The sequence below is a fragment of the Galeopterus variegatus genome, unplaced genomic scaffold, assembly GCF_000696425.1.
Source record: "Galeopterus variegatus unplaced genomic scaffold, G_variegatus-3.0.2 Scaffold5329, whole genome shotgun sequence".
NCBI classification, from domain to species: Eukaryota; Metazoa; Chordata; class Mammalia; order Dermoptera; family Cynocephalidae; genus Galeopterus; species Galeopterus variegatus.
Genome location: NW_007731440.1, coordinates 65,320 through 89,279, shown reverse-complemented (window position 1 = coordinate 89,279; position 23,960 = coordinate 65,320). Strand labels below are relative to the sequence as shown.

Below are 23,960 nucleotides of genomic sequence, written 5' to 3'. Positions count from 1 at the left end.
TTTCCCCCCCCCCCCCCCACCGCCTCCCGAACAGACAAGGGGAGAGAAGGGAGCCATTCAGTGACTCCTGGCATTATAGAGTCACACATCTTTGGAAGTGGGCAGAGAGGACTCAGGAGTTTCCTTCCTGCAACTCAGGCAGAGCTTTCCCTAACTCAGGAGCAGCCTCCTTTGATCCCACCAACCCCTCACCATGGCCACTTGGCCCCTTGTCCCAGACACAGTACAGAGCTGACAAGAGGGAGGGCACCCTGCTTCTGAGATCACACTGCTTAGAACGCCTGCACTGAAGCAAGAACTCTGCCTGCCTTCTTCTGGGTACCCCGGCTGCTGAAGAGCCACCCTTTTCCTCAGCCATGTTGAAATGCCACTTTTACCACATTCTGTGCAGACTTGAGTCAATTTCTGGAATGTTTCTTCTGTTCCCTTATCTGGGTGTCTCATCTGGCACCAGCCACAGTTTTAATTGTTGTCACTTTATAATGTTTTATGTGGTGGGACGAGACCCCTCCACTCTTCTTTTACAAAACTTCCTGGTTGTTCTCTCACATCTATTCTTCCAAGTAAACTTTAAAATTCTGCCAAGTCCTCCACCACCTGCCCTTCTCCCACCCCAAATTCTGGGCCCTGTAATGCCATGTGCCATCGTCTTCTCTCCATTGTAAGTACTGCCCATTCAGGCCACTAAGTCTAGTGTGTCCTGTAAGGAAGAACAAAAGGCACATGCTGAACTGTAAGGGAGGGAAGTCTGATGTCCTCTCATCATTTCACCTGTCCCCTAAGCACGGGAGTTGTCAGGAAAGGCCACTATGCCCCCACCCAGTCTCAGCTTGGAACCAAAGTTATCCATCTTGGTTGCGCTGGGGTGGACCCTCCATCTGACCCTGGTCCAGGGGGGTCTCTCCCAGAGCTGGAGCCACCAGAGCAAGCTAGGAGAGAATGTGTGGCCCAGCTGTCTGCATTTCTAATTCTCATCATATAGAAACCTTTATACCCGTCTTCCTTTCCTGACTGGTTTTTGGTTGTTTTTCTTTTTTTTTTTTCTTTTGTTTTGTGTTTTTTCGGGGGATCACTTATTGCTCTTGAATTCAGAGTTTTCAGCACCTTTGGGATGCAGAAATTTCTTGCCTGAGCCTTCTCAGCACCCTTACTCTCCTCACCCCATACTTGCTGTATCTACAGGAGGCTGCCAACCTGGTGCATTCTGACAAGCCTCCCACCCAAATCTCTCCTGCCATAGCGTCTGAAATACCACCCTGAGAAGATCTTGGGGGAGGGGGCATTTCTTGAGAGCTCTGGGGCTTTCCAGAGCCAAAGCCCAAATCAGACAACAGCAGGAAATCTCTAGGTCTTTTCTAAGTTCCAAATCAAGCTTCTTGATGTTGAGGTAGTGATCATACCCACCCAAGTGTGAGGAGGGGAATCCCAGGCCCTGGGCAGCAGCTAATCACCCCCTCCACCAAAAACAAGATATTTGAGGCTGCTTTGGAACCGCCCCTCTCAGCCCTCTGTCTTGTAACGCCTGTGGTGCTCTCCCTCCAGACCTTTCCTCTCTGGGGTCGGGCCGCCACACTCTGCTAACTCTTGTGTGCACATATTTTATAACAGAGTAGCGAGGGAATGGTGCCGCCTCCAGCTCCCATAAGCTGCCCGGGCTTTGGGGTGCTCTGGGGCAATCGGGGCTGGAAAGTGACTGTGTTCTTATTGTACACTCTTTATTTCTCTGTATCTCTGGCTTGTGCTCTTTGTAATTGATGGGATTTGTCTGCCTTTTCAATACTATACTGAGCAATAACAATAAATGCACACATGGAAATGCAGACACGGTACACATCACAAGGCCTTTTTCCACAGGACAGATGGGCCCCACCCTCTGTGGATTTGAACTCGGGGGAATTGAGTCCCTGGGAGGTAAAGGCACTTTGCCCAAGTGCACACAGCTCAGTGGGAGGTCTCTCTCCTTCCACCAGTTCATATCTTTTGAACATCCACCATTTGAGGAAGACAGGCTTAACGTGCCATGAGCCATTAACCCATGAAGAATGGCTGACCATCTCAGAGAGAAAGACTTTGGGAGAAGGGACCACAGGAGGAAAAAGAGGAGATGTGGGGGCAAAGGGACTGGAGGGGGGCACAAACTGGGAAAAGTTAAGAATGGCCTGAATTGGGGTCTGGGATTAACCAGAGGGAGGAGATGGAAAATATGGATAGAGGGTGTAGGTAGCATCCCCTACTGGGGAGGAGGAATGCAGAGGGGAACCTGGTACCCTTGGAGTCTGAACTTTGCAAACCTCTGCTGAACATTGGCGGAGAAAAAGAATAACCCCAGGCCAAGAATTAATCCCTATGGATGGTCCAATGGTTGAGGATTACATGCACACACACATGCACACACACACACAATCCCAGCTCTTCTCAGATTGAACTGATTCCCGGATCAGGCACCACAGGCCCATCCAACTTCCAAACACTTTCATATCCAAGGGTTCATTTAATCCCAACATCAACCTTCAGGGAAGTTATTATAATCTCCACCTAACAGAGGAGGAGGCAGTAGCTCAGACAGATGAAGAGTGTGCCCACTTAATAAGTAGAAGATAACAGTATTGATACCTAGGAGTCTTGACCCAGAATCAGCACTCTAAACCTCTATATTACAATACCTTTCAGTCCCACCAGCAAATACCTTAATAAGATACAGTTCCATTGCAGCTACAGATCCAAGGCCAGGGCCTGTCCCTCGAAGAACAGGAGACCCAAGGGGTCTCCCACCCACCCACCTTTTTCCTCTACTCTACCCTAAGCACCACTCCTCACACCCCTGCAATATTTCTCCATCGTTGGAAAATAATGAGTCTCAAAAGCTGGGGCGGGGGTGGAAGGGTGGGTTGCTGCCCCAAGGTCTGGCCCTTAGTTCTGTTAACACACACTCTCCCCTGGCCCCCTCTCCAAAGCTCCTTGACAGTCTCGGTCTGTCACGCTCTCTGAACCCTAACATCTTCCCTCAAGCAGTGACCATCTCTCGCTAGGGTTCTTAGAGGTTTCCAGAGAGGAAACTGAAGGATGGTGACTTAAGGGGAGATGACTCTAGGTCATCTGCCTCTTTAATGTCACCAGGGGGTCAGGGCTAGACCATGTGTGGCTGAAGGAAGCCGGCTCTGTTTTGCAGTGCAGCATTCTCGCTGTGCTGTGCCACTCTGCGGAAGCCAAGAACCCTGAGGTTGGGGACACTGCGGATTGGGTCCTGGGCTCTAGCTACAGGATCTTGGCTGAGATTATTTTTTGACTGGGGGTATCGACCTGATGGGCCAGACTCACAGGATCCCAGTGGATCAGTTTGGAAGAAGCAGTTTGGAGGCATGGTCCTTGTGGCTTAGGGAGGGCAGGGCAAGAGGTCTCACCTCTGGTGAGGAGCATTCCCTGCCCTCCTCAGCCCTGGTCTCAGTCCTTGGGTCTTGAGGAGTGGCTAACAAGGAAGCATAGGACCAGTCTACTCACCTCCCCCACCCCCCAAAATTAATCATCCTACGATGTTCATCATAAGGCCGATCGCACCCAGAACCACAGGGAGGCTGGTGAAGAGGCTCTTTCATTTATGGATCTCGAGGGAAGGCTTGGTCAGGAGAGACGACCCACCAGCGCTTCAGATTTCCCAGCACCGGGTCAGGGTCGGCATGGCAACCAGAGCCCCACCCCGTAGGTCTCGCGCGATCCGCGAGGATGGGGGGGCGGGGAGGGCGCGGCGCGGCTTCCGGAAGGCGTGGAACCTTTATGCAAGCAGGCTGGGTTGCTGCACGGAGGCTTCTGAGCCTCGGCCAGCGTCCTGTCTGCCCGGCGCCGGAAGTGGTCCGCTGGGAGGCGCCGCCGGAAGCTGCCACGTCCGAGGCCCGGAGCCGCAGGCGCCGCCGCCGCCGCCGCCGCCGCCGCAGCCATGGTGAGTGTTGGGGCCGGGGATGCCGAGCAGGCTCTGGGCCTCGGTCGCTGCTCCCACGGGTTCCTCGGCCGCACCGAGGCTCAAACCGCGGACTGGGGCCGTTCAGCTCCCTTCCACCAATTCGAGGTTTTAGGGGTTCTGGTCCTGTCCCTGCGGAATTTCCAGAGGGAAAGGACAGGGGTGAGGCCGCGGAACCTCCGGGAATTCTGTGGAACGCGCCGCTGCCGCCTCTCCTGCTCGTCTCTCTCTTGTCCTTCTTTTCCTTCAAAAATTGAAAACAAAACCAAAAACACCATAGGAGCTACTGTATACTTAGCCCTTAGTAAAGTTCCAAGTGTTGTTCATAATCTCAGCCTGCTAACCCCTTAGCAGAAGAAGATGCTGTCATTAATCAACACTTTACAGGTGAGGAAACGAGGTCTAGAATGGCGAAGCCTCGTGCACAGCTAGTAAGTGGCAGAGATACGAACCCTCCTAACCATTCCGTTCTGCCACCTACTACTTCTCCCAGCGGAGGTGGCCGAACAGTTCGGCATAGGGCCCGCAGGTATGATGGGCAGTTCAGGAAACTGATGTAAGGATGAGCCGAATGACTCTCTGAGGGCAGAGCCTCAGTTTTTTAAACCTGTGTGGTATCCACAGGATTCATTCCTTCCACCCTTACTCACTGAGTGAATAACTGAATGAAAACTAATGGATGGAAGTATCTAGACTGAGCCTGGCACAGTCTAGTAAATGCATGCTCTTAAGCAAATGGATGTGCCTCAGCAGCAGGTTTGAGGGAACCTGCATGAACCCAGAAATCAGAACATTGGGTTTGGTTCTTACGCTGCAGGCGACTAGAGGTTGAGTCACTCACCTCTTTTGGCCTCTGGTTCTGCTGCTGAATAGGGTTGGGGATGCATATGCTCTGAAATTCAGCTCCTTCTGAGTGAATTTTTAACTCATCTGATTCTGAAGGGGTGAATTGTTTTGAGTGCTTCCTTCCACTACTTCACAATAACGCCTGGTGCACAGGAAGAAGTACTCTGAGAGCTTTAAAACTCACACTCAGGGCCAGCCCGCGGCTCACTCGGGAGAGGGTGCTGATAACACCAAGGCCACGGATTCGAGTCCCTATATAGGGATGGCCAATTGGCTCATTTGGGAGAGCATGGTGCTGACAACACCAAGTCAAAGGTTAAGATCCCCTTACCGGTCATCTTTAAAAAAAAAAAAAAAAACTCACATTCACATTCTCACTGTTGTTCAGAAGTATATTTCACCAAGCATGGCTGGTAGGTGAGAGTGGTCAGAAATAAATGCTGGTTATCACTTAGGTCCTTTGGTAACCTGCTATGAAACTACCTCGCAGTAAACTTTCTGAATGTACGTATCCCTCAGCCATTAGATTTAGGGAGTTCAGTGTCACAACTACTTTATCTTCTAGATAGGTAGCCTGGCGGAGTGAAAAGCTTTGTGGGCTGGGAATTAGGAGGGGGCTCTTTTCCCAGCTTTGCCTTTAACTAGCTCTGTGACTTTGGCAAGTGCTGTCTCTTCTCTGGGCTTCTTCAGTTCCTTAGTCTGGCAGATGGCTCTGCTTGACTCTGCCCTTGGTACCTCCCAGTGAGCATGTGAAAGCATTTTGTAACCTATCAGCTCGGCACATGGAGGAGACTCCTTATCTTCCTTACTTGCCTTTACAGATCTTGGGGACTCACTTTTTAGGGAGTCTAGAACTTGATGAGAGAACCTGTGCTACTTGAGGTGTACCTTTTGAACTTCTTTGCAGCCATCCTCTTCCGGTGTCCACCTTTCTGAAAAGTCAAGTCAGACTTTATACCTGTAGGGCTTGTTCTGGAAAAGATGAAATGGGGGGACTGGTAAGAAATGTTCATTCCAAACTGAAACCTCCTTTTTTTTTTTTAATAAAGAAATAGAATTTATTTCTTCCAGTTTCCAAGGCTGGGAAGTCCAAAATCCAGGGAGCACATTTGGTGAGGACCTTGGTGGTAGTGGCTCAACAGCGATGTACATGGAGAAAATGGCTGAGCAAGAGAGAGAGAGAGAACTAAGCTTCTCACTTCCTTTCCTTATAAAGCCATCAGAACCATGCCCGTTACTGCATGAATGTGAAATCTCCTTTTCAGTCCCCTTTTCTATCCCAAGAATTTAAGAGAATAGTGGTCAAGCAAAGAAAATTATATCCAACTTTCGTTCATTTATTTATTCATTCAGCCAATAGTCACTGAGTTCCTTCTGTTTGCAAAGCACTGTACTGGATGATTTGAGGGGATTCAAAACTGCAGGTGACTCAGACTATAGCTCCAGGGAACTCTCCTTCTAGTGGAGAAGAAAAACAGCTGTGGACAGTCAGTGCTGAAGACATGCAAGACAGTCTAGCCAGTGGGGATCTGAGAATCTTTAAAAAAGGGGGATAATTTGAGCTGAACCATAGAGAATGGGTAGGAAGGTGATGACCATAACAGCTGTGTTCTAGCCCTATAAGCTGTTTAACCCTAGATCCCCCTAGGTGACAGTACAGGGTCTGCCACAAGTGGTAGACCAGGGAGCAGCCTCAGGAGAAACTTGAATGAAGTCTCCAAGTCTTGGGTAATAACCCTGTTATGCATAAACTGCATGGAACAACATAGGCTCTGTCATCCACAAAGGAGGTCTAGCTCTCTCAGGGTTCCTTCTCACCCTCAGTGGTAGCCAGGACTGCTTGCCATCACCCCCACCCCCACCCCATCAAGCTCTCTGAGAACTCTATGTCTTTGCTCATGTTATTCCCTCTGATTGGACTGTACTTTTTTCCCTGTGCCACCTGGCAAATTCCTATCCATCATCTAAGGCCCAGTTCATGTCTACCATCACCCCACCCCCAGACCCCTATATTACATGTAAACCACCATTAAAAGTTGTATCTTGGCATTTATGGTTATTTATGTGCAGGCTGCTCAGGGGCAGGAAGTACCTCTTTTCTGTGTCTATATCTCCAGTCCTAGGCACAGTGCTGGGCAAAAAGAAGGTACTTAGAGTGAATGTTTACTGAATGAATGAGTGAGTGAACAAACACAAGTCAAGAACTTTAGAAACAATTAGTAGATTTAATGAGATGATTCCATTCTAACTGCCCTCAGTTAATTTACCAGGAATATTTTTGGTTCTAGGTGTCAGTAATTAACACTGTGGATACCTCCCATGAGGACATGATTGTAAGTATTCATTTAGCCCTTCCTCAAGGGTCGTGGACATGGGCATTCCTGTGGAAGGGAAGCAGTTTGGGTTTTTCATTACCCCTTTCTGTTGACCATTCATGAATACAGGTATGGATTTTCAGCAGTTGCCAGTCAGGCTATAGACTAAGGAGGTATGGTCGGTTTCTCAGCAGTGCCCTCTGAGTTGGCAGGGCTATGGCAGTCTCATCATTTTCACCTGGGAGGAACTTGGGAATGGTATGTAGCTCAAGGCTCTCAGTCTTCTGGCCAACACAGTAACCTGCTCTGGGATGACATGCACCTGAGTGAGTGCAGAGGTTTCACAGTAGTCTTCCCACCTGTCTTCCTCCTGCTGTCACTTCTTAGCCCCATTGGAAAGGGGGTTTAAAAAAAAAGAGAGTAGGAAGATGACTCAGTACAAAGGCAGAGGGCAGCCCCAGTGAAAGCCCAAGGCAGAGCCACATAGGACCACCACAGACAACAGGCCAAACAAGTCTCTTTGAACCAGCAGTCTCTACTCAAAAGTGTTTCCTGAGAGGCAAACACAGGGTTCAGCGTAAGAGGACAGGGCTGTAGGAGAAGGTCCAGAGGTTAAGGTCTCCAGCAGGAAAAAAAGACTCTGGTTCACGTAGAGCCAAGCAGTGCAGGCAGCCTTTAAGCAAGACCCAGTTGGCTTACAGCATTTCATGCCCTCTCAATCTATGCACCTTCAGTTGCTTTTGGGTTTCTGAGAGGTTACCTGGTCTCAGAGTTGTATATGATCCTTGGATTCAGTTATACATGGTCTAGCTCTAAGACCACACATCCTTAGAGATAGTCCAGCACCGTAGACAAGAAGATCCAATCTGAGACTCCCTAGCCAATGTCTTAACTTTTCTGAGCCAGCCTCAGTTTTCTCGTAGGAAAAATAATGGATATGCTACCTGCTTGTATGGGTTTGGTTTGAGGAATAGATGAGGCAAAGTGGTAATGACGAACATTTGCATTCTCACTAAGTATCAGAGCCCATGCTAACTACTTTTCACTGTGTCTTATTTAACCTTCATAAAAACTCTTAAAGCAGATGCTCTCATTAGCCCCATTTAAAGATAAGGAAACTGAAGCTCAAGGAGATTAGGCAGTTTTTCAAAGCTTGCACAGCAAATAAGCTAAGGAGAAAGGATTTAGATCTCTTAGGTACTGTGCCCTGTTTCTTCCCAAAGCGTAACAGCACTCTGCAGGAGACATGCTTCAGAAATACACTTGCAGAGAAGATCTTCACACCTGCACTGCCTGCCTTCCAAGAAACCAAGGCCTGCTATAGAGGAGAGGGTTAATTTCTAAAGAAGAATCAGGACATTTTCCTTGAGTAGGGAGATGAGAAAGCAATGTTGAGGAAGACAGAATTAATGCTTCCTTTGAAAGGGTATAATTGCTCCTGATGACCACAGGAGTGACAAGCGATAGATCCTGAAACTCCCCAGGTGGGATAGCTGAGGAAAGTGCCATCCATTGGAATAGACAGAGCCAGCAAGCAGGAGGAACCAGGATGTTCAGCTGGGTGGTAGGCCTCAGCAACTTTCACCCAGATGGACGAGGAAACGTGGGCAGGGGCCAGACCTAGGTCTGGATGGTCCATCAGCATAGAGGAATTTGGTGCATGAGTGGTGGGACCAGTGACACTTAAAGCATTGTTTTCCTTGGTGGAGAACTTGGGGTACTGGGGAAAAGGTCAAGCAGAAACCCAGGAACAGGTCCACAAAAGATGCAGGGCAAGGGGTGGAGGAAGAAGCCTAATATCTGAATGGAACCCTGTGTCCAGGCCAGAGGCCCATTGCCTTAATCCTTTGGCTGCTGCTATAACAGAATACCTGAGACTGGGTAATTTATAGAGTAGAAGTTTATTTGGCTCACAGTTCTAGAGGCTGGGAAGTCTATGCTCGAGTGACCCATATCTGGTGAGGGCCAAGGCAGAAGGGCAAGAGAGCACAAGAGAGCAAGGGAAAGGGGGCCTGAATTTATCCTTTTATCAGAAACTCATTCCCAGGATAATTAACCCACTCCCTCGATAATGGCATTAATCCATTAATGAGGGCAAAGCCCTCATGACCCAGTTACCTCTCAAAGGTCCCACCTCAACATTGTTGCATTTGGAATTAACTTTCCAACACATGGACTTTGGGGGACACATTCAAACGTATAATGCATCGTGGAGGACCTGATTGGGGCCTGCAGCCAGTCAGAGGCCTGCTCCTTTGGCCTGCTGCCAAGCATTAGCCTTGGGTTCTGGGGCTGAGGTGAATGAACCTCAGGGTATCTTCCCTAGTAGCCTGCAAAGACTAAGAAGGCAGGAGGAAGGTGGGGAGTATGCCTGAGAGGAAGGAGGAAGAAGAGGGCTATGCCAGCTTTTTTTCTCCCATACCTACCATACAGAACAGGATTAGAAAGGACCTTCTCTGGAGTGTGTAAAAGGTTTTTTAAACCAACTGGGTATGGATTATTTTGTTCCTTTCAGAAAGACATTGCCTATCAGAAGTGAGAATGCCAGCATGCTAGCTTCCTGCCTGATGGTGATGATTCTTTGAGATTAAATTAATTCCAGGTAGATTCTGGTCCAAACTAGACTGGTGACTGCCCTCACCCCACCCCCACCCACCCAGCCTGCATGCTTCCCGAGCTGTCCTCCCTTTGCAGCATGATGCCCAGATGGACTACTATGGCACCCGCCTGGCAACCTGCTCATCAGACAGGTCTGTCAGGATCTTCGATGTGCGCAACGGAGGGCAGATCCTCATCGCCGACCTCAGGGGGTAAGTGTAGGTAAGCCTAGGGAAGGTCTCAGGAATGGTTTGGCTTCTCACATCCTGCCTGAAGCATGGGACAAATGGATGAGAGCCCAGATTCAGAGCATCCCCAATGTGTCTTTAGCAGTGAGGACACCTGGATCCCAACCAATCTAGCTGCCCCCAGCAAGTGTCCCCAGGGCAATGCAGCTAAGGGCACAGGTGAATCCAGGTGTGATTCCCAGCTCTGCTACCCGTAAATATATATACCCACTAGAGGACCTTAGATAAGCAAGGTAGTTTGCCTCTCGGAGCCTTCATCTGCTCACTCTCAAAACTGGGCTAATATGGTACCTCCTTCCCAGGTCGTGCATGCACAGTTCTGACACAGTGCCTACCACAAAGCACACCTTCAGTGTGGGCAGCCACTGCTACTTTTAGAAGTGGTAAACAGTAATGTTTCATGCTAGTTTAGCGGTATGATCTAAAGCATTACTCCAGAGCATTACTGGAAAAATAATGTAAGAATGCAATAATAATTTTATAAATGCCAGTGTTCTGCCTGTTTGCCCGTGGCAGGTGTTCAGTGAATATTTACAAATGTTTGATTTACCATTTCCCTACTAAGATACTTGACAAGGTCCCAGCTTGTTTTTATGGCCACATCTCTACTGCTTTCCCTCACTTCACTGCCTTTCACTTGGTTGTGGGTTCTCAACCTGGGTTCCAGAGATCTCCAAGGGTTTTGTGGATAGAATTCAGGGGTTGGTGAGCTGAGGCAAGGGAAAAAAATAATCACATCTTTATTTCGAGTGACTCTGACGTTTAGCATTTTCTTCAATTATGGAGGTAGGCCAGAAACCACAGTGGGATTTCTAATACCTGTCACTTTGTCATCAGTAGAAGTCACAGTTATTTTCATCTCGCATTGCAGTTGTAGCTATCTCAGAATATCATCATGACTTTTAAATTACAGTGGTTCTTGGATCTGCCACTAGAATTTGTCACTTGATATGTTAACAAAGAAGCTTATGTATCACTATCTCATAAATTGTTTAACATTTGGATAACTGCATTTCAGTATAATTGGGTTTTCTTTCTTTCTTTACTTTTTTAAAAGATGACCAGTAAGGGGATCTTAACCCTTGACTTGGTGTTGTCAGCACTACGCTCTCCCAAGTGAGCTAACTGGCCATCCCTGTATAGGGATCCAAACCCGTGGCCTTGGTGTAATCAGCACCACACTCTCCCAAGTGAGCCACAGGCTGGCCCCTAATTGGGTTTTCTTTATAAGCCTCATTCTATGTATTTTGTGTATTGTTCTGACAAGGGGTTCATAACCCTTAACAGACTGTACAAGAAAGATTAAGAACACTGGCAAGTAGATGCTCAGTATGTGTGCGTTAACTGAATTTAAAAAAAAATAAACTAAGTCAGTGTCCATTTGGGGAAGCGGGCCTAGAAGTTCCACCTCTTCCTGAGTGTAAAGGAAGACAAAGGAGCCAGATGCCTCCTGTGCAGGAGCTCCTGGCTGAACAGAGAGCTACTAGGATGAGGCTTGATTGCCAACAGGCAGAGGCAGTCACATTTGCGGTGACTCAGTCCTTTCTGCTGTCTGTTTTTCTTATGTCAAAGGATGTGACATGTTGGAGGGATAGAAAAAAAATCACACTATTCTTATTTGCCTCAGTTAAAACTATGCTAGCTGTTGGAAATTTGAGTCTACTCACAGTTTCATTAGCAGCTCCTTTGTAGGGACTGAGAATGTACCGTTCTCACCAGGAGCAGGAGCAGACTTTTAAGTGTCTGCAGTCCTAGAGTGAGAAGTAAACAAGGAGCAGCACTTTACTAACAGGTATATAATACTAACAGGTATTGAGTGGTTTTTCTGTTTTCTTGTATCAAGCATTGTTCTAAGCTTTGTACATGCGATACCACAAATATTTAACCCTTATGACCACCCTATGAAAGAATTGTTATTGATATCTCCATTTTCAGATAAAGAGACAAAGCCATAGAGAGGATAGGATACTTGCCTAAAGACAAAAGCTAGTGAATGGGGGAGTGGGTTGGAAAGAGCCTGGCTCATAACCACTATACTGTGCTGCCTCATGTGTGCCGAGGTGCCAGAGAAGCAGTCCCCACGCAAAGCCTGCCGCAGAGTATGTGCTCAGACGGTACCTGTTATCAGGTGAACAGATAAAGATCAGAAGAGAAGATGAAGACATGCCTCTTACAATTTAAAAGAGTAGTAGAAAATATAAAAGTGAAACAGATACGGGCTCTTTCAGAAGTTGACCAACTAGAAGGATGAATAGTGATTTCATCTACAGATATTTACTAAGGACTTACTGGTGTAAATCCTTGGTTGATTAATGACTGTGCTGATGACATAGACATAGGCAGTGCTGCCTGCAGTCTGGGGCTGGTGAGGTTTCTACCTGACCCAGACAGGGAGGCTGACTTAGAGTCCTGACTCTCTTTCAAAGGCTCTGTGACCTCAAGTTGCTTAACCTCTCTGGGCTTCAGAGTCCTCACTATCCAGAGAAGGTCCCTGTTGACACTGACATTCCATAGTTCTCCCTTTTGAAATTCTTAGGCAATTCCATCATGAGACATTGTTTCAGCCTGCCAAGAAAGCTACTCAGTTCTGAACAAAATAGTGCCTGGCAGAGGCACAATGGCTTCCTCTGGCCCATCTGAGCAGCTTCTCACCCCTTCCCCTTGCAGTCATGAGGGTCCTGTGTGGCAAGTGGCCTGGGCCCACCCCATGTATGGCAATATTCTGGCATCCTGCTCCTATGACCGGAAAGTCATTATCTGGAAAGAGGAAAACGGCACCTGGGAGAAGACCCACGAGCACTCAGGACACGACTCCTCAGGTATACTGAGTGTGGCAGGAGAGGGCTGGTGAGGGTGCCCTTGAGTGAGAAAAGCCTGTGTCCTGCTGAAGCCCTGGCTCCCTTCCCCTTGTGATGCTTTTCATCTGTCCCGTTGGCTGTGGTTGGCTTTTTTGCTAGTCTGTCCACTGAGGTAAAATACTAAACCTAAAGCCAGTCCAAAGCAAAATGAGAAAAGTAAAGATAACATAGTTTTTCTCAAGGTTTATTCATTTTAAGTACCAGCCTTTATTCTCAAATTGTTGTTCTTCTTACTTTTTTCGTTAAGATAGACTTTAGTTTATGAAATAATGATATTAGTAGGTGGAAGAGATTTTTTTTTAATATCCTTAATTGACAAAATTACAACATCCCCCTGGTGATCCCTGCAGTTTTTTTCAAAATTTAGTAAAATGGGAAATCAAAAATTGAAACTCTGGGCCATGCTGTCAGTGCTCATGTGCTTCCCTCCTTCCTGCAGTGAATTCTGTGTGCTGGGCCCCCCATGACTACGGCCTGATCCTGGCCTGCGGGAGTTCGGATGGGGCCATCTCCCTGCTGACCTACACCGGCGAAGGCCAGTGGGAAGTGAAGAAGATCAACAATGCCCACAGCGTAAGTCTAGCCTCTGCCTTCTGTGTAGAGGGTAGCTCTGTTGCCTTGCCATGTTTCTGTTACAGACTCCCAAGAGAGTGGCCGGGGTAGTGTCCCTGCTGTGCACTGGGCCAGGGAGGGGGCTGCTGATCAGACGTGCTTGGTATAGAGCATCTTTGAGCCTCTCTGCTCTCTGGTCTGACACCAGACCAGGCTGCACCAGCCTCATTCAGCCACTGGCTCCTCCTTATAAGTTCCCAAGGCGGGGAGAGCTGGGGCACTGGGAAGATGCAGCAGCAGCCTGCGCACCTACCACCTTAGCTACAGATACCTTGGGGTGACTACTACAACCTGCCGTAGTCATTGGGACTCCCCGAGAACCAAGGGGCATTATAATAAAGCTTCATTGGGGTTTAGTTCTCTGTGCTCCTGGTCATTGGACCTTAAGATTGAAACAGTCAAGAAAGCAGTGTGGACAGTGGGGGAAAGCTCACATTTCTTGAGCCTCTACTGTGTGTCATATAATTCTCACAAACATTTGCAAACGAAAGAAGGAACTAACAAAAGTACAGATTTTCAAGGTAAGCAGTCCTGGTCCCATTTTATGATGAGGCAAGCAAGGCTTTGAAAAAAGGATGTGACTTAGAGAAGGCACCATGCCAGGATTAGAACCCTGGAATCTGTGTGCCTTCTCTCTATGTAGCAGTTCTGTTTTCGAAGGCCCAAACACTTCTGAAATCTACCAGGGCCCACAGAAAGAAAAACTAAAGAGGCTGGGAGAAATCTGACCCCTGTGATCCTCCAGGGCTTGCTTCTAGGATGGGGCCCCTCATGAGGAGAAACTGCTGGGAGTGCAATCAAAATTAAGCTGGATAGGGACACGGGAACAGAAAGAGAAGATATAGACCAACACAGGGAAGGGGAACAGAGCTAGGAACACCTGAAAGCAAGCTATCACATTTTTTAACACTATACAAAAACAAAAGAGAGGGTTCTGAACTTAGAAAGGCTTTCCTGAACCTTATTTTATCAGGAAAACTGATCTCACATAAAAATAACAAAAAAATCTGAGGTGAAATCATGTACAAAGTTATTACTATAAGAAAAAAAGGGGCTGGCCAGTTAGCTCAGTTGGTTAGAGCATGGTGCTCATAACACCAAGGTCCATGGATCAATCCCTGTACTGGCCAGCCACCAAAAGAAAAGAAAAGAAAAGGAAAAGAGAATGCACAGGGCCGGCCCGGTGGCGCACTGCGCTAGTGCGCTGCTTGGGAAGCGCGGAGGCGCTCCCACCGAGGGTTCGGATCCCACATACAGACCGGTTCCCGCTCACTGGCTGAGCGAGGCGCGGGGGCAACACCGAGGGTTGCGATCCCGTTGCCGGTCCCGGTCCGGTACGGGGGCGACACTGAGGGTTGCAATCCGTTGCCGGACACGGAAAAAAAAGACAAAAAAAAAAAAAAGAAAAGAGAATACACAGAAAGCATCCCTACAGACAATGAGAGCACACTAGGAGGACATGCCTACATAACAGAACTAAACTGTAACCCACTAGAGGTTGCATATCCCTAATCCAAAAATCCAAAAGGCTTCAAAATCTGAAACTTTTTGAACACTGACGTGACACTCAAAGGAAGTGCTCGTTGGAGCATTTTGGGTTTCGGGTTTTCAGATTAAGAATACTGAACTGGTAAGTATAATGCAAATATTCTAAAATCCAGAAAAGTCAAAATCCAAAACACTTTTGGTCCCCAGCATTTCAGATAATGGATACTAAACTTTCTCATATTTCAAATCAAGCTGAGTCATTTTAAAAAATATAAACCATGAGAGAATAACATAAGTCAAAATTAGAAAAACTCAGAAATAAGGTGACAGAACTCAGGAAAGCATTAGAAATACACCAAGATCCAGGATTTGATCCCTGTACAGGCCCACCCCCCAAAAAAAAAAATATTAAAAATTTCAGAATTAAAGACTAAATTATAAGAAATATAAGCGCAAATAAATGCAACAGATAATGAGTAAATAGAAACAGAATGTAAAAAGAGGAAAATTTTCAAAAGCAAAATATGAGATAAAGACGTTTTGAGAAAAAGTGAAGACAGGCAAAGATAATCATGAAATGTGAATAACAGGAGTCCCTGATGAAAAAACAGAATACTAAAAAGCAGTTCAAGAAAACTCTTCAAATTAAAAAATGAAAAGATTCGGAACTTGAAATTGAGAAATCATACCCTGTATTTAAGACTATCGACCAAGAATTACTAATAGAAAGACAGTAAGAAACTGGTCTTTAGAGAAAAAGAAAAAAATCCTTTGGACATCTAGGAAAAAAGAGCTGTGTACCTTATAAGGGAAAGAAAATTAGATTATCATCAGACTTTTCAACAGTAGTGATTCATACAGAAGAAAAAGGAGTAACACATTTAAAATACTCAAGGAAAGAAAGTGTGAGCCAAGGATTTATCACCAGGAAAATTGACTTTCAAGTTCACACAAAGACTTATACACAGAATTTCATAGCAGCTTTAATAGCCAAAACAAAATAATCCATTTGTCCATCAACACATAAATGGATAAACAAATTGTGGTATATCCATACTTCAGAAATACTAAACAGTAAAGAAAACGACTATTGATACCCACAGGGTGGATAAATTTTAAAATAATTATGCTGACCGGGGCCAGCCCGGTGGCGCACTGGAGAGTGCGCCGCTTGGGAGTGCGGTGGCGCTCCCGCCGAGGGTTCGGATCCCATGTGGAGACCGGTTCCCGTGAGCGCGGTGCGGGCGCAACACCGAGGGTTGCGATCCCGTTGCCGGTCCCCGGTGCGGGCGCGACACCGAGGGTTGCAGTCCCATTACCGGTCAGTAAAAAAAGACAAAAAGGAAAAAAAAAATAATAATAATAATTATGCTGAGTAAAAAAGACAAAAAAAGTACATATGGTGATTCCATTGATCTAAAATTCTAGAAAATGCAAACTAATCTGTAGTGAGCAGATCCATGGTTGCCAAGTTTGGGGGCTCGCTTGGGAGCGCGGTGGCGCTCCCGCCGAGGGTTCGGATCCCATGTGGAGACCGGTTCCCGTGAGCGCGGTGCGGGCGCAACACCGAGGGTTGCGATCCCGTTGCCGGTCCCCGGTGCGGGCGCGACACCGAGGGTTGCAGTCCCATTACCGGTCAGTAAAAAAAGACAAAAAGGAAAAAAAAAATAATAATAATAATTATGCTGAGTAAAAAAGACAAAAAAAGTACATATGGTGATTCCATTGATCTAAAATTCTAGAAAATGCAAACTAATCTGTAGTGAGCAGATCCATGGTTGCCAAGTTTGGGGGCTGCAGGGTGGAGAGATGGATTACATTACAAAAGGACCCAAGGAAACTTTTGGGAGTGATGGATATGTTCATTATCTTGATGGTGGTGATGGTTTTACAGGATATACCTATGTCAGAATTCATCAAATCATGCATTTTATGTGCAGTTAGTGTCAATCATACCATATCAAAGATGTTGTTTAAAATTAACTTTGGCATATAAAGAATACAAACTTATCAGTATACAAGAACCTAGGAACTCTTGTTTCCATGAGCCCTTCCTGAGGTTTTCTACCAGAAAATAAGCTGCAGACAACAAAAATGACTAGAAACACATCAACATAAATATACAGTTACTTGTAGAGAAGTAAGACTAAATGAGGGTCAGAAGGCAGAGTATATGTAATGGCTGTATGCTCTGCTAAGGTGGATATAGCACCACTATTAAAAACTGCGTGGGAGAGAATGGAGAGAGCATTTGCAAAATCTTTTTAAAATGTTTTTAGCACTCATACTGGCATTAATATTCTGAGACTGTTGTATGTGAAATGAGATAAAATAAGGAATATACATACAGCAGTGAGCATCCCTATCACCCAGATTACAGTCTTGAAATAGTTTCTCACTAAAAGAAACCAGAGAAATGGCTGATCCTAGGTCTGAGGAAGGAAATGTACAAGATGAGCCTGGAACATTTTGTCACACCAGAGAGGAAAGAAATGATCAAAGCTATACTTTGACATACTAGGGTATGTCAAAAGAGCCAACTTGAACAGGCTCACACTGCCAAGAAGGGTAGTTTGAGTGTCAGAAATGAGAATATTTGTCATGAACTGAAACCCATCAAATATGCTTAAATCCATGGGTTCATAATGACATTTAAAAGGAGAATGGGTCATCTTTGGAGAATGACAGAACTGGTACAGAAAGAATCAAGCATTTATCCAGCCTTTCCTCTCTGATCCATACCCCTGGGTAATGAAATACAGCCATGCATTGCTTAAAGACTGGGGTACATTCTGAGAAGTGTACCATTAGACAATTTCATCATTGTACAAACGTGTGTTATGAAAGGGAATGGCGATGAATTTTCCTGTTATCTACACTGGCCACTAGTTGCATGAATGTAGGCCCTCTAATTATGTTACTAAGTCCCTCTGCCTCACCTTCCTCATCTGTTAAATGTGGATTAGAATTATACGACTCTCGGCCGGCCCGTGGCTCACTTGGTAGAGTGCGGTGCTGATAACACCAAGGCCACGGGTTCGGATCCTATATAGGGATGGCCGGTTTGCTCGCTGGCTGAGCGTGGTGCTCACAACACCAAGTCAAGGGTTAAGATCCCCTTACCGGTCATCTTTTAAAAAAAAAAAAAAAAAAGAATTATACCACTCCCACAAAGTTATGAAAATTAAATTACAGGTAGGAATTGTGCCTGGCACTCAGTGAATGCTAGCTAACTGCTAACTATTATTTTGCTATGAGCATGGGTGGGAATCATTTAAAAATGCAAGAATTCTAAGGTAGACAATAATCCTTTCACTTGGGGTCAGACCTACTGTGTAAAATCTTAGCTTTCTATCTTAAAGGGCTGAGCTACCCTTGGGAGGGTCACACCATGGGTAAACTGGGCACTCCTCAACATATTTTACAGTAGGTTTGTTTACACCATCACATGAGTAATGCATTGTGCTGTGACTTTATGATCCTAGGACATCACTAGGCAATAGGAATTTTTCAGTTCCATTATAATCTTTGTGACCACTGTTGTGTATGAGTGGTCCATAACTGTAGTTAATGAGGGGAGTTGCTCCTACCTGGACTATTCCATGTAATAAATGACAAAGAAATGATAGAATTAGGGTGTAATCATTTTGCAACCCCCAGTGAATTAAGAGAGGCATAAATTATTTTTTCCTTTTTTATTGAGGTAAAAATTATTGACAGCTGCTAATGTAAAAGACAACCTGACATGTGCCTCCTGATGAAAGAACACACTACCACCTGCAGTCTTGCCAGAGAGCTCCCTCCTGAATCTGATAGTCTTGGCTCCAGCTGAGTTTTTTCCGGAATTCAGGGGAATATAATGAACTGAGTACATAACAACAAAATCCAAACCAAGAGACTAGAGGTCAGATGACTCTGGTTCTTCAACAGAAAAATTATAAGGGAAAAATCAGACAACTCTACAAATCAGGAGATATAATAAAAACATTTTAAAAATTGTAATGGGCAAGACAAAACGATAGTGTCAAAGGATGCACATTTGGGTGACAAAATGGGAAAAAGACATTAGAAGTCAGGGTTAGGATGGGACATAATGACAGGACCTCTGAGGTTGGTGACAGAGTTTTGTTTCTTGATTTGGTATTGGTTACAAGAATGCTTCAGAGTAACTTAAGCCACATATTTATTTTTTGTGGTTTTCTGAATCTGTTACTTTAGAATAAAAAAAATTTTTTTCTTAAATAGGTCCCAATGTGCCCTCCTTTCATGTGTTTGGAAAATGTTGTTTCTTAAATTCCTGAGCATTCCTAATTCCTACTTTAAATGCATACTGCAGAAAAAATGTACACACTTAGGAATCCTTGAGGGAGAATTGTGAGTGGCTAATTCTTGTTCATCACATCAGCTGTCTTATATAACCCAGTCCTGAGCAATGGAAAGGAAATGACAGCAGCCTTGGGTCTGTAGAACCAGTGTTTTATTGTGGGGCAAAAGGGTAGAGTTACCACATGTTCTCCTTTTTACAGATTGGCTGCAATGCTGTCAGCTGGGCCCCTGCTGTTGTACCTGGAAGCCTCATAGATCAGCCATCTGGGCAAAAGCCCAATTACATCAAGAAGTTTGCGTCAGGTGGCTGTGACAACCTCATTAAGCTGTGGAAGTAAGTGGAGTTGCAAGGACTTCTCTATGAGGGGACATTTCTACCCTCTACCCTACCCATCATGACTCAGCCACAGTTCACAGGAAACAAGGTCACCTTTCTTTTTCCCTACCAGTAAAATATTGTTTCAGTCTATTAGAGGACATACTTTTGAAAAACAAAAACAAAAAAACTCTTGCCCTTTTTTTCAAGCATGTTTATTGTTCACCTAATACCTAACTGTTGGAGCTAACTTTTTAGCTATGGAGAAAAAGAGCATTTCCTAGAGGATTTCCTTACAGGTGGGGTGAACTGAATAAAATTTTGTAGCCTCAATGAATGAAATAAGAAAGGTGGATTTGCTCCTTGGCCCCTGGCTGAGCCCATGAGGTCAGGGAGGAATGGAGGTGTGGGAAAGGCACCTGGGCTGCTCCCTGCTGGATTCTCCCCCTGGTCTCTCCTATTAGGGAGGAGGAGGACGGCCAGTGGAAGGAGGAGCAGAAGCTGGAAGCACACAGTGACTGGGTTCGAGACGTGGCCTGGGCTCCCTCCATTGGCCTGCCCACCAGCACCATCGCCAGCTGCTCCCAGGTCAGCTCAGATCTGTGAAAGCACCCATGTTATTTAATCTTGAGTCCCATCAGCGCTGACAGTCTCCCTAGTGGAAAAGTCCTCTTGGAAGGTGGGCACCTTTGGACCAGTGCAGAGGTAGGAAGGAGCATGTGCAGTCAGGTCACTGTGTGGTGAAGTCTTCATCAAAAGCCACAAGTGGCTTGCCTCCACTGAGCTGAAATGATTCCAACAGAACCAGCACCAAGAATAGGGCCAAATTCAGGACCAGTTTCCCCTCCTGTCCCTTGTGTGGGCAGGGAATTGAGGTGTCCATGTGCAATTCTGAGCATGTTCCCAAGCAACGATCAGGTGGGATGGGAAACTCTTAAAACCCCAGACTTATCTACCTAGCTACCCTCCCCAGTCAGAACATAAAAGTAAGAGCAAGGACATGCCTTTAATGGTGTACTACCACCACCCTAGCCAAGAGTTAAGGTAGGCCTTTTACATAGGCTGAGCCTGTTGTTTGGTTCTAAATTTAAGAGGGATTTTTGAGTTTAACTTTTCCCTTCTCATTCTCTGAGATTGGTTTTTAGGCAGCTATACCCATTCAGTTAGAAAATATAGAGAGCCAGAGGGAAGTGATTCAGCAGACATGAGGAAAACCCCAGAGAAAATTCAAGTAGACAATGCAGACAAAGTTCTTATTGGAAACCAAGATGAGAAAAGGAAACTGGAAGACTCTTGACCAGTTTGAAGTGTATTCCTGGGGGTCGAGGGACAAAAGCAAGGGTGCTGGGCTAGAAACTGGTCGTCAGAGCTATCCTTAGGTATTCTCAAGAGGTCCTTAGGTATCCTTTGCTCTGAATTACCCACCCTATTCCTGCAGAAAGGTCCAATAGGGCTCCAGATTGGGAGGACGTTGCATATGCAGGATCCTTGCCCTCCATTTCCTGACTCTAATCTGTCTTTTCCTAGGATGGTCGTGTGTTCATTTGGACCTGTGATGATGCCTCAGGCAATATGTGGTCTCCCAAGTTGCTGCACAAGTTTAATGATGTTGTGTGGCACGTGAGCTGGTCCATCACAGCCAATATCTTGGCCGTCTCAGGTGGAGACAATAAGGTACACCCCATTCCCAGTGGCATGGTAGACAGGGCCCTGTTGGTCTTCACCTCGCCCACTAGACATTCCATTTAACCACGGGCTTGGAAGGAACCTTTATGAGAACTGCATTTTGAGCAGGTCTCTCAGTTACATCATTAAATCTCCCCCTGAAGTAGTATGTACCCTGTTCACAGTGAGGAAAGCAGCCAACACAGAGGCAACTTGCCTTGGGGCATAGGGATCACAAAGCTGGTGGGTGACAGAGCCAGTCAGGCCCAGACCACCACCTCAACCATTTGGTCACCTCACCTTCATGGTAATATTCAGTACACTCTGTCAAAAAAGTAAGTATATAAGAAAAAGAATCCATAAACAAAGCAAAAAGATTGGTTTTTTTCTAAAACACTTAAGCATATTTTTTAAAAATCAGTACATTTTGAATACTTATTGTGCACCCACTGTTTACCTTATGCGGCTGTGCAAAGGAAGGGTAAGACATGGAGCCAAAGTGGCCACTGGAAAACTTCATAAAACAAAGACCAGCACAGGGCAGAATAGAGAGCCATGAGGACTGGAAGGATCCCTAACCAAGTCACAATTCAGAGGCAGAGTAAATGTGCTGGATAAAGCATCATGGGCTGGCCAGTTAGCTGAGTTGGTTAGAGCATGATGTTGTAACACCAAAGAAAAGGCATCATAGCCACTCCATTTGCAACCTACCTGATAAAGTTAGGGATCCTCTGCCTTACAGGAGAGTTGATGGCAGTTGCTTGTTACTTCTTCCTTTCTGCAGGTAGTTTTTTAAATTGTGGTAGAATAACAAAATTTTATCTTAATTTTTAAGTGTACAGTTCAGTATTATTAACTACATTCACACTGTTGTACAACTGATTTCCAGAACTCCTTTCAGCATGGAAAACTGAAACTCTATACCCAATAAATTATAATTCCCCTTTCCCTAGCAACCACTTTTCTACTGTCTGTCTCTATCAATCTGACTATTCTAGGTACCTCGTATAAGTGAAATTATATATTATTTGTCCTTCTGTGACTGGCTTATTTCACTTAGCCTATTGTGAATGCTGCTGCTTTGAACATAGGTGTACAGATATCTCTTTGAGACTCTCTCTAAGCAGCTTTTTTTCTGGCCTAGGGTCCGTTTCATCTACAGTGGTCCCAGAAAGATCTAGCAGGCCCCATCTCAAAGCCATAGAATTTTGGAGCTGGAATGGCCCTCAAACGACAGCTAATCCAACCTCCTTTATTTCTGGTGAATATCAGAGTCAGGACTAAACCCACATTTGATGACACCCAGGACAGGCCAAGGGACCCAGACTTGCCTCAAGCAGACCTGCAGTGATTTTACAAGGCAGTAAGCAAATGCCTGGTTGAATATTCTGTGTTTGGGGGTCTGCTGACACTAATGCCTTTAGGCTTCTTACTCTTTCCTTCTTTATAAGCCTGTTTCCTACAAAGGGCTCAACTCTACTATCTCCATAGCACCCCTCTGCTAAAGGATTTAGTATGTTTTCAGTCCCAGAGCATCCTGCACAGTGCTTGTTTAGTGAATAAAGTTTGTCCCTAAAAGAGAAGTTCTTAAAATCATTTTTATTTTATCAAATTAATACTTGTACATAGTTTTTAGATGATATTTTTAAAATGCAGTCTCCTAATTTCACTCTTTGGGGGCAAACCTTTTTAGCTCTTCACTATTTCTTCTTTAGTTTACTTCAGTGTAAAAATAAGGTGCTTATTGATCTGTCATCTTCCTCTACCACAGTGATTCTCAAATTTTTTTAGCATTATTAAACTTGTTAAAACACAGATCACCAATCCCACCCACAGAGCTTCTGAATCACTTGGCCCAGAACCCAAGAATTTGCAGTTGTAACAAGCTCCCAGGTGATGTGGACGCTCTGGTCTGGGGACCACACTCTGAGAACTTCTGCTCTCTGCTACACCTTGTCCACTTACTGTAGCTGTATCTGCTGGCATCTGTATTTACATCATCATCATTCACAACTGCTGTTATTTCTACTCCTTTTTTCTTTATCTGTGGGAGTTTTTGTTCCTTTACTTTCATTTTAATGGGATTCCAGAGGGAGAACCAAGGTAAGTGGTCTGTTTACCCACAAGCCTCTGAGCAGTGGTTCTTGATGGGGAAGTGGGTCTCATTTAGAGGACCCAGTGAGAGGACAGTGGAGGGAGGGAACACAGACCTGTGACATTTGGTGTGTGCACTGCCTTACAGGTCACCCTGTGGAAGGAGTCGGTTGATGGGCAGTGGGTGTGCATCAGTGATGTCAACAAGGGCCAGGGCTCTGTGTCAGCTGCAGTCACAGAGAGCCAGCAGAACGAGCAGTGACCAGACAAGCAGGGTCTGACACCCCCCCCACCTGCCTACTCCAGGACTGCCCCTTTCTGGGCCAGCTGACCAAACACCTGGGAAGAAGAGCTCTCAACTCCAACAAGTAGTTACAAATGCAACCACAGATTGATCATCTGCCTTAACATGATTTGATATGGTTTGTAATTTACTGTCCAGCTGAGGACACTCATGAGGAAGAAACTACAAATGATCTTCAAATCTATTATTTTCGAATATTTGGGGCCATTTTTATGTACCTTTGGGTTCAGGCATTATTGTGGGGGGGGGGGTCCAAAGTAAATAAAATCACATTGCTTATAATTCTTGCTGTATTATTGTAACTACACTCCACCTAGAAAGCTGGTCTGTTGCTGTGT

The 23,960-nt window shown here is 45.6% G+C and overlaps 1 protein-coding gene and 1 non-coding gene across 2 annotated transcripts; both read left to right on the top strand.

The window, feature by feature from the left end:
* The first annotated feature begins 3,907 nt into the window (after positions 1-3,907).
* On the top strand, positions 3,908-23,904 carry SEC13 (SEC13 homolog (S. cerevisiae)). The gene is made up of 9 exons (XM_008589257.1): positions 3,908-3,934; positions 7,087-7,131; positions 9,808-9,923; positions 12,627-12,778; positions 13,257-13,390; positions 19,444-19,577; positions 20,024-20,147; positions 21,087-21,233; positions 23,467-23,904. The coding sequence occupies exons 1-9, from the start codon at positions 3,932-3,934 to the stop codon at positions 23,578-23,580; spliced, it is 969 nt and encodes a 322-aa protein (XP_008587479.1). The 5' UTR covers positions 3,908-3,931; the 3' UTR covers positions 23,581-23,904.
* Positions 14,486-14,559, top strand: TRNAM-CAU. The gene has a single exon. It is a non-coding gene; the product is annotated as a tRNA-Met (tRNA).
* Positions 23,905-23,960: the final 56 nt, after the last annotated feature.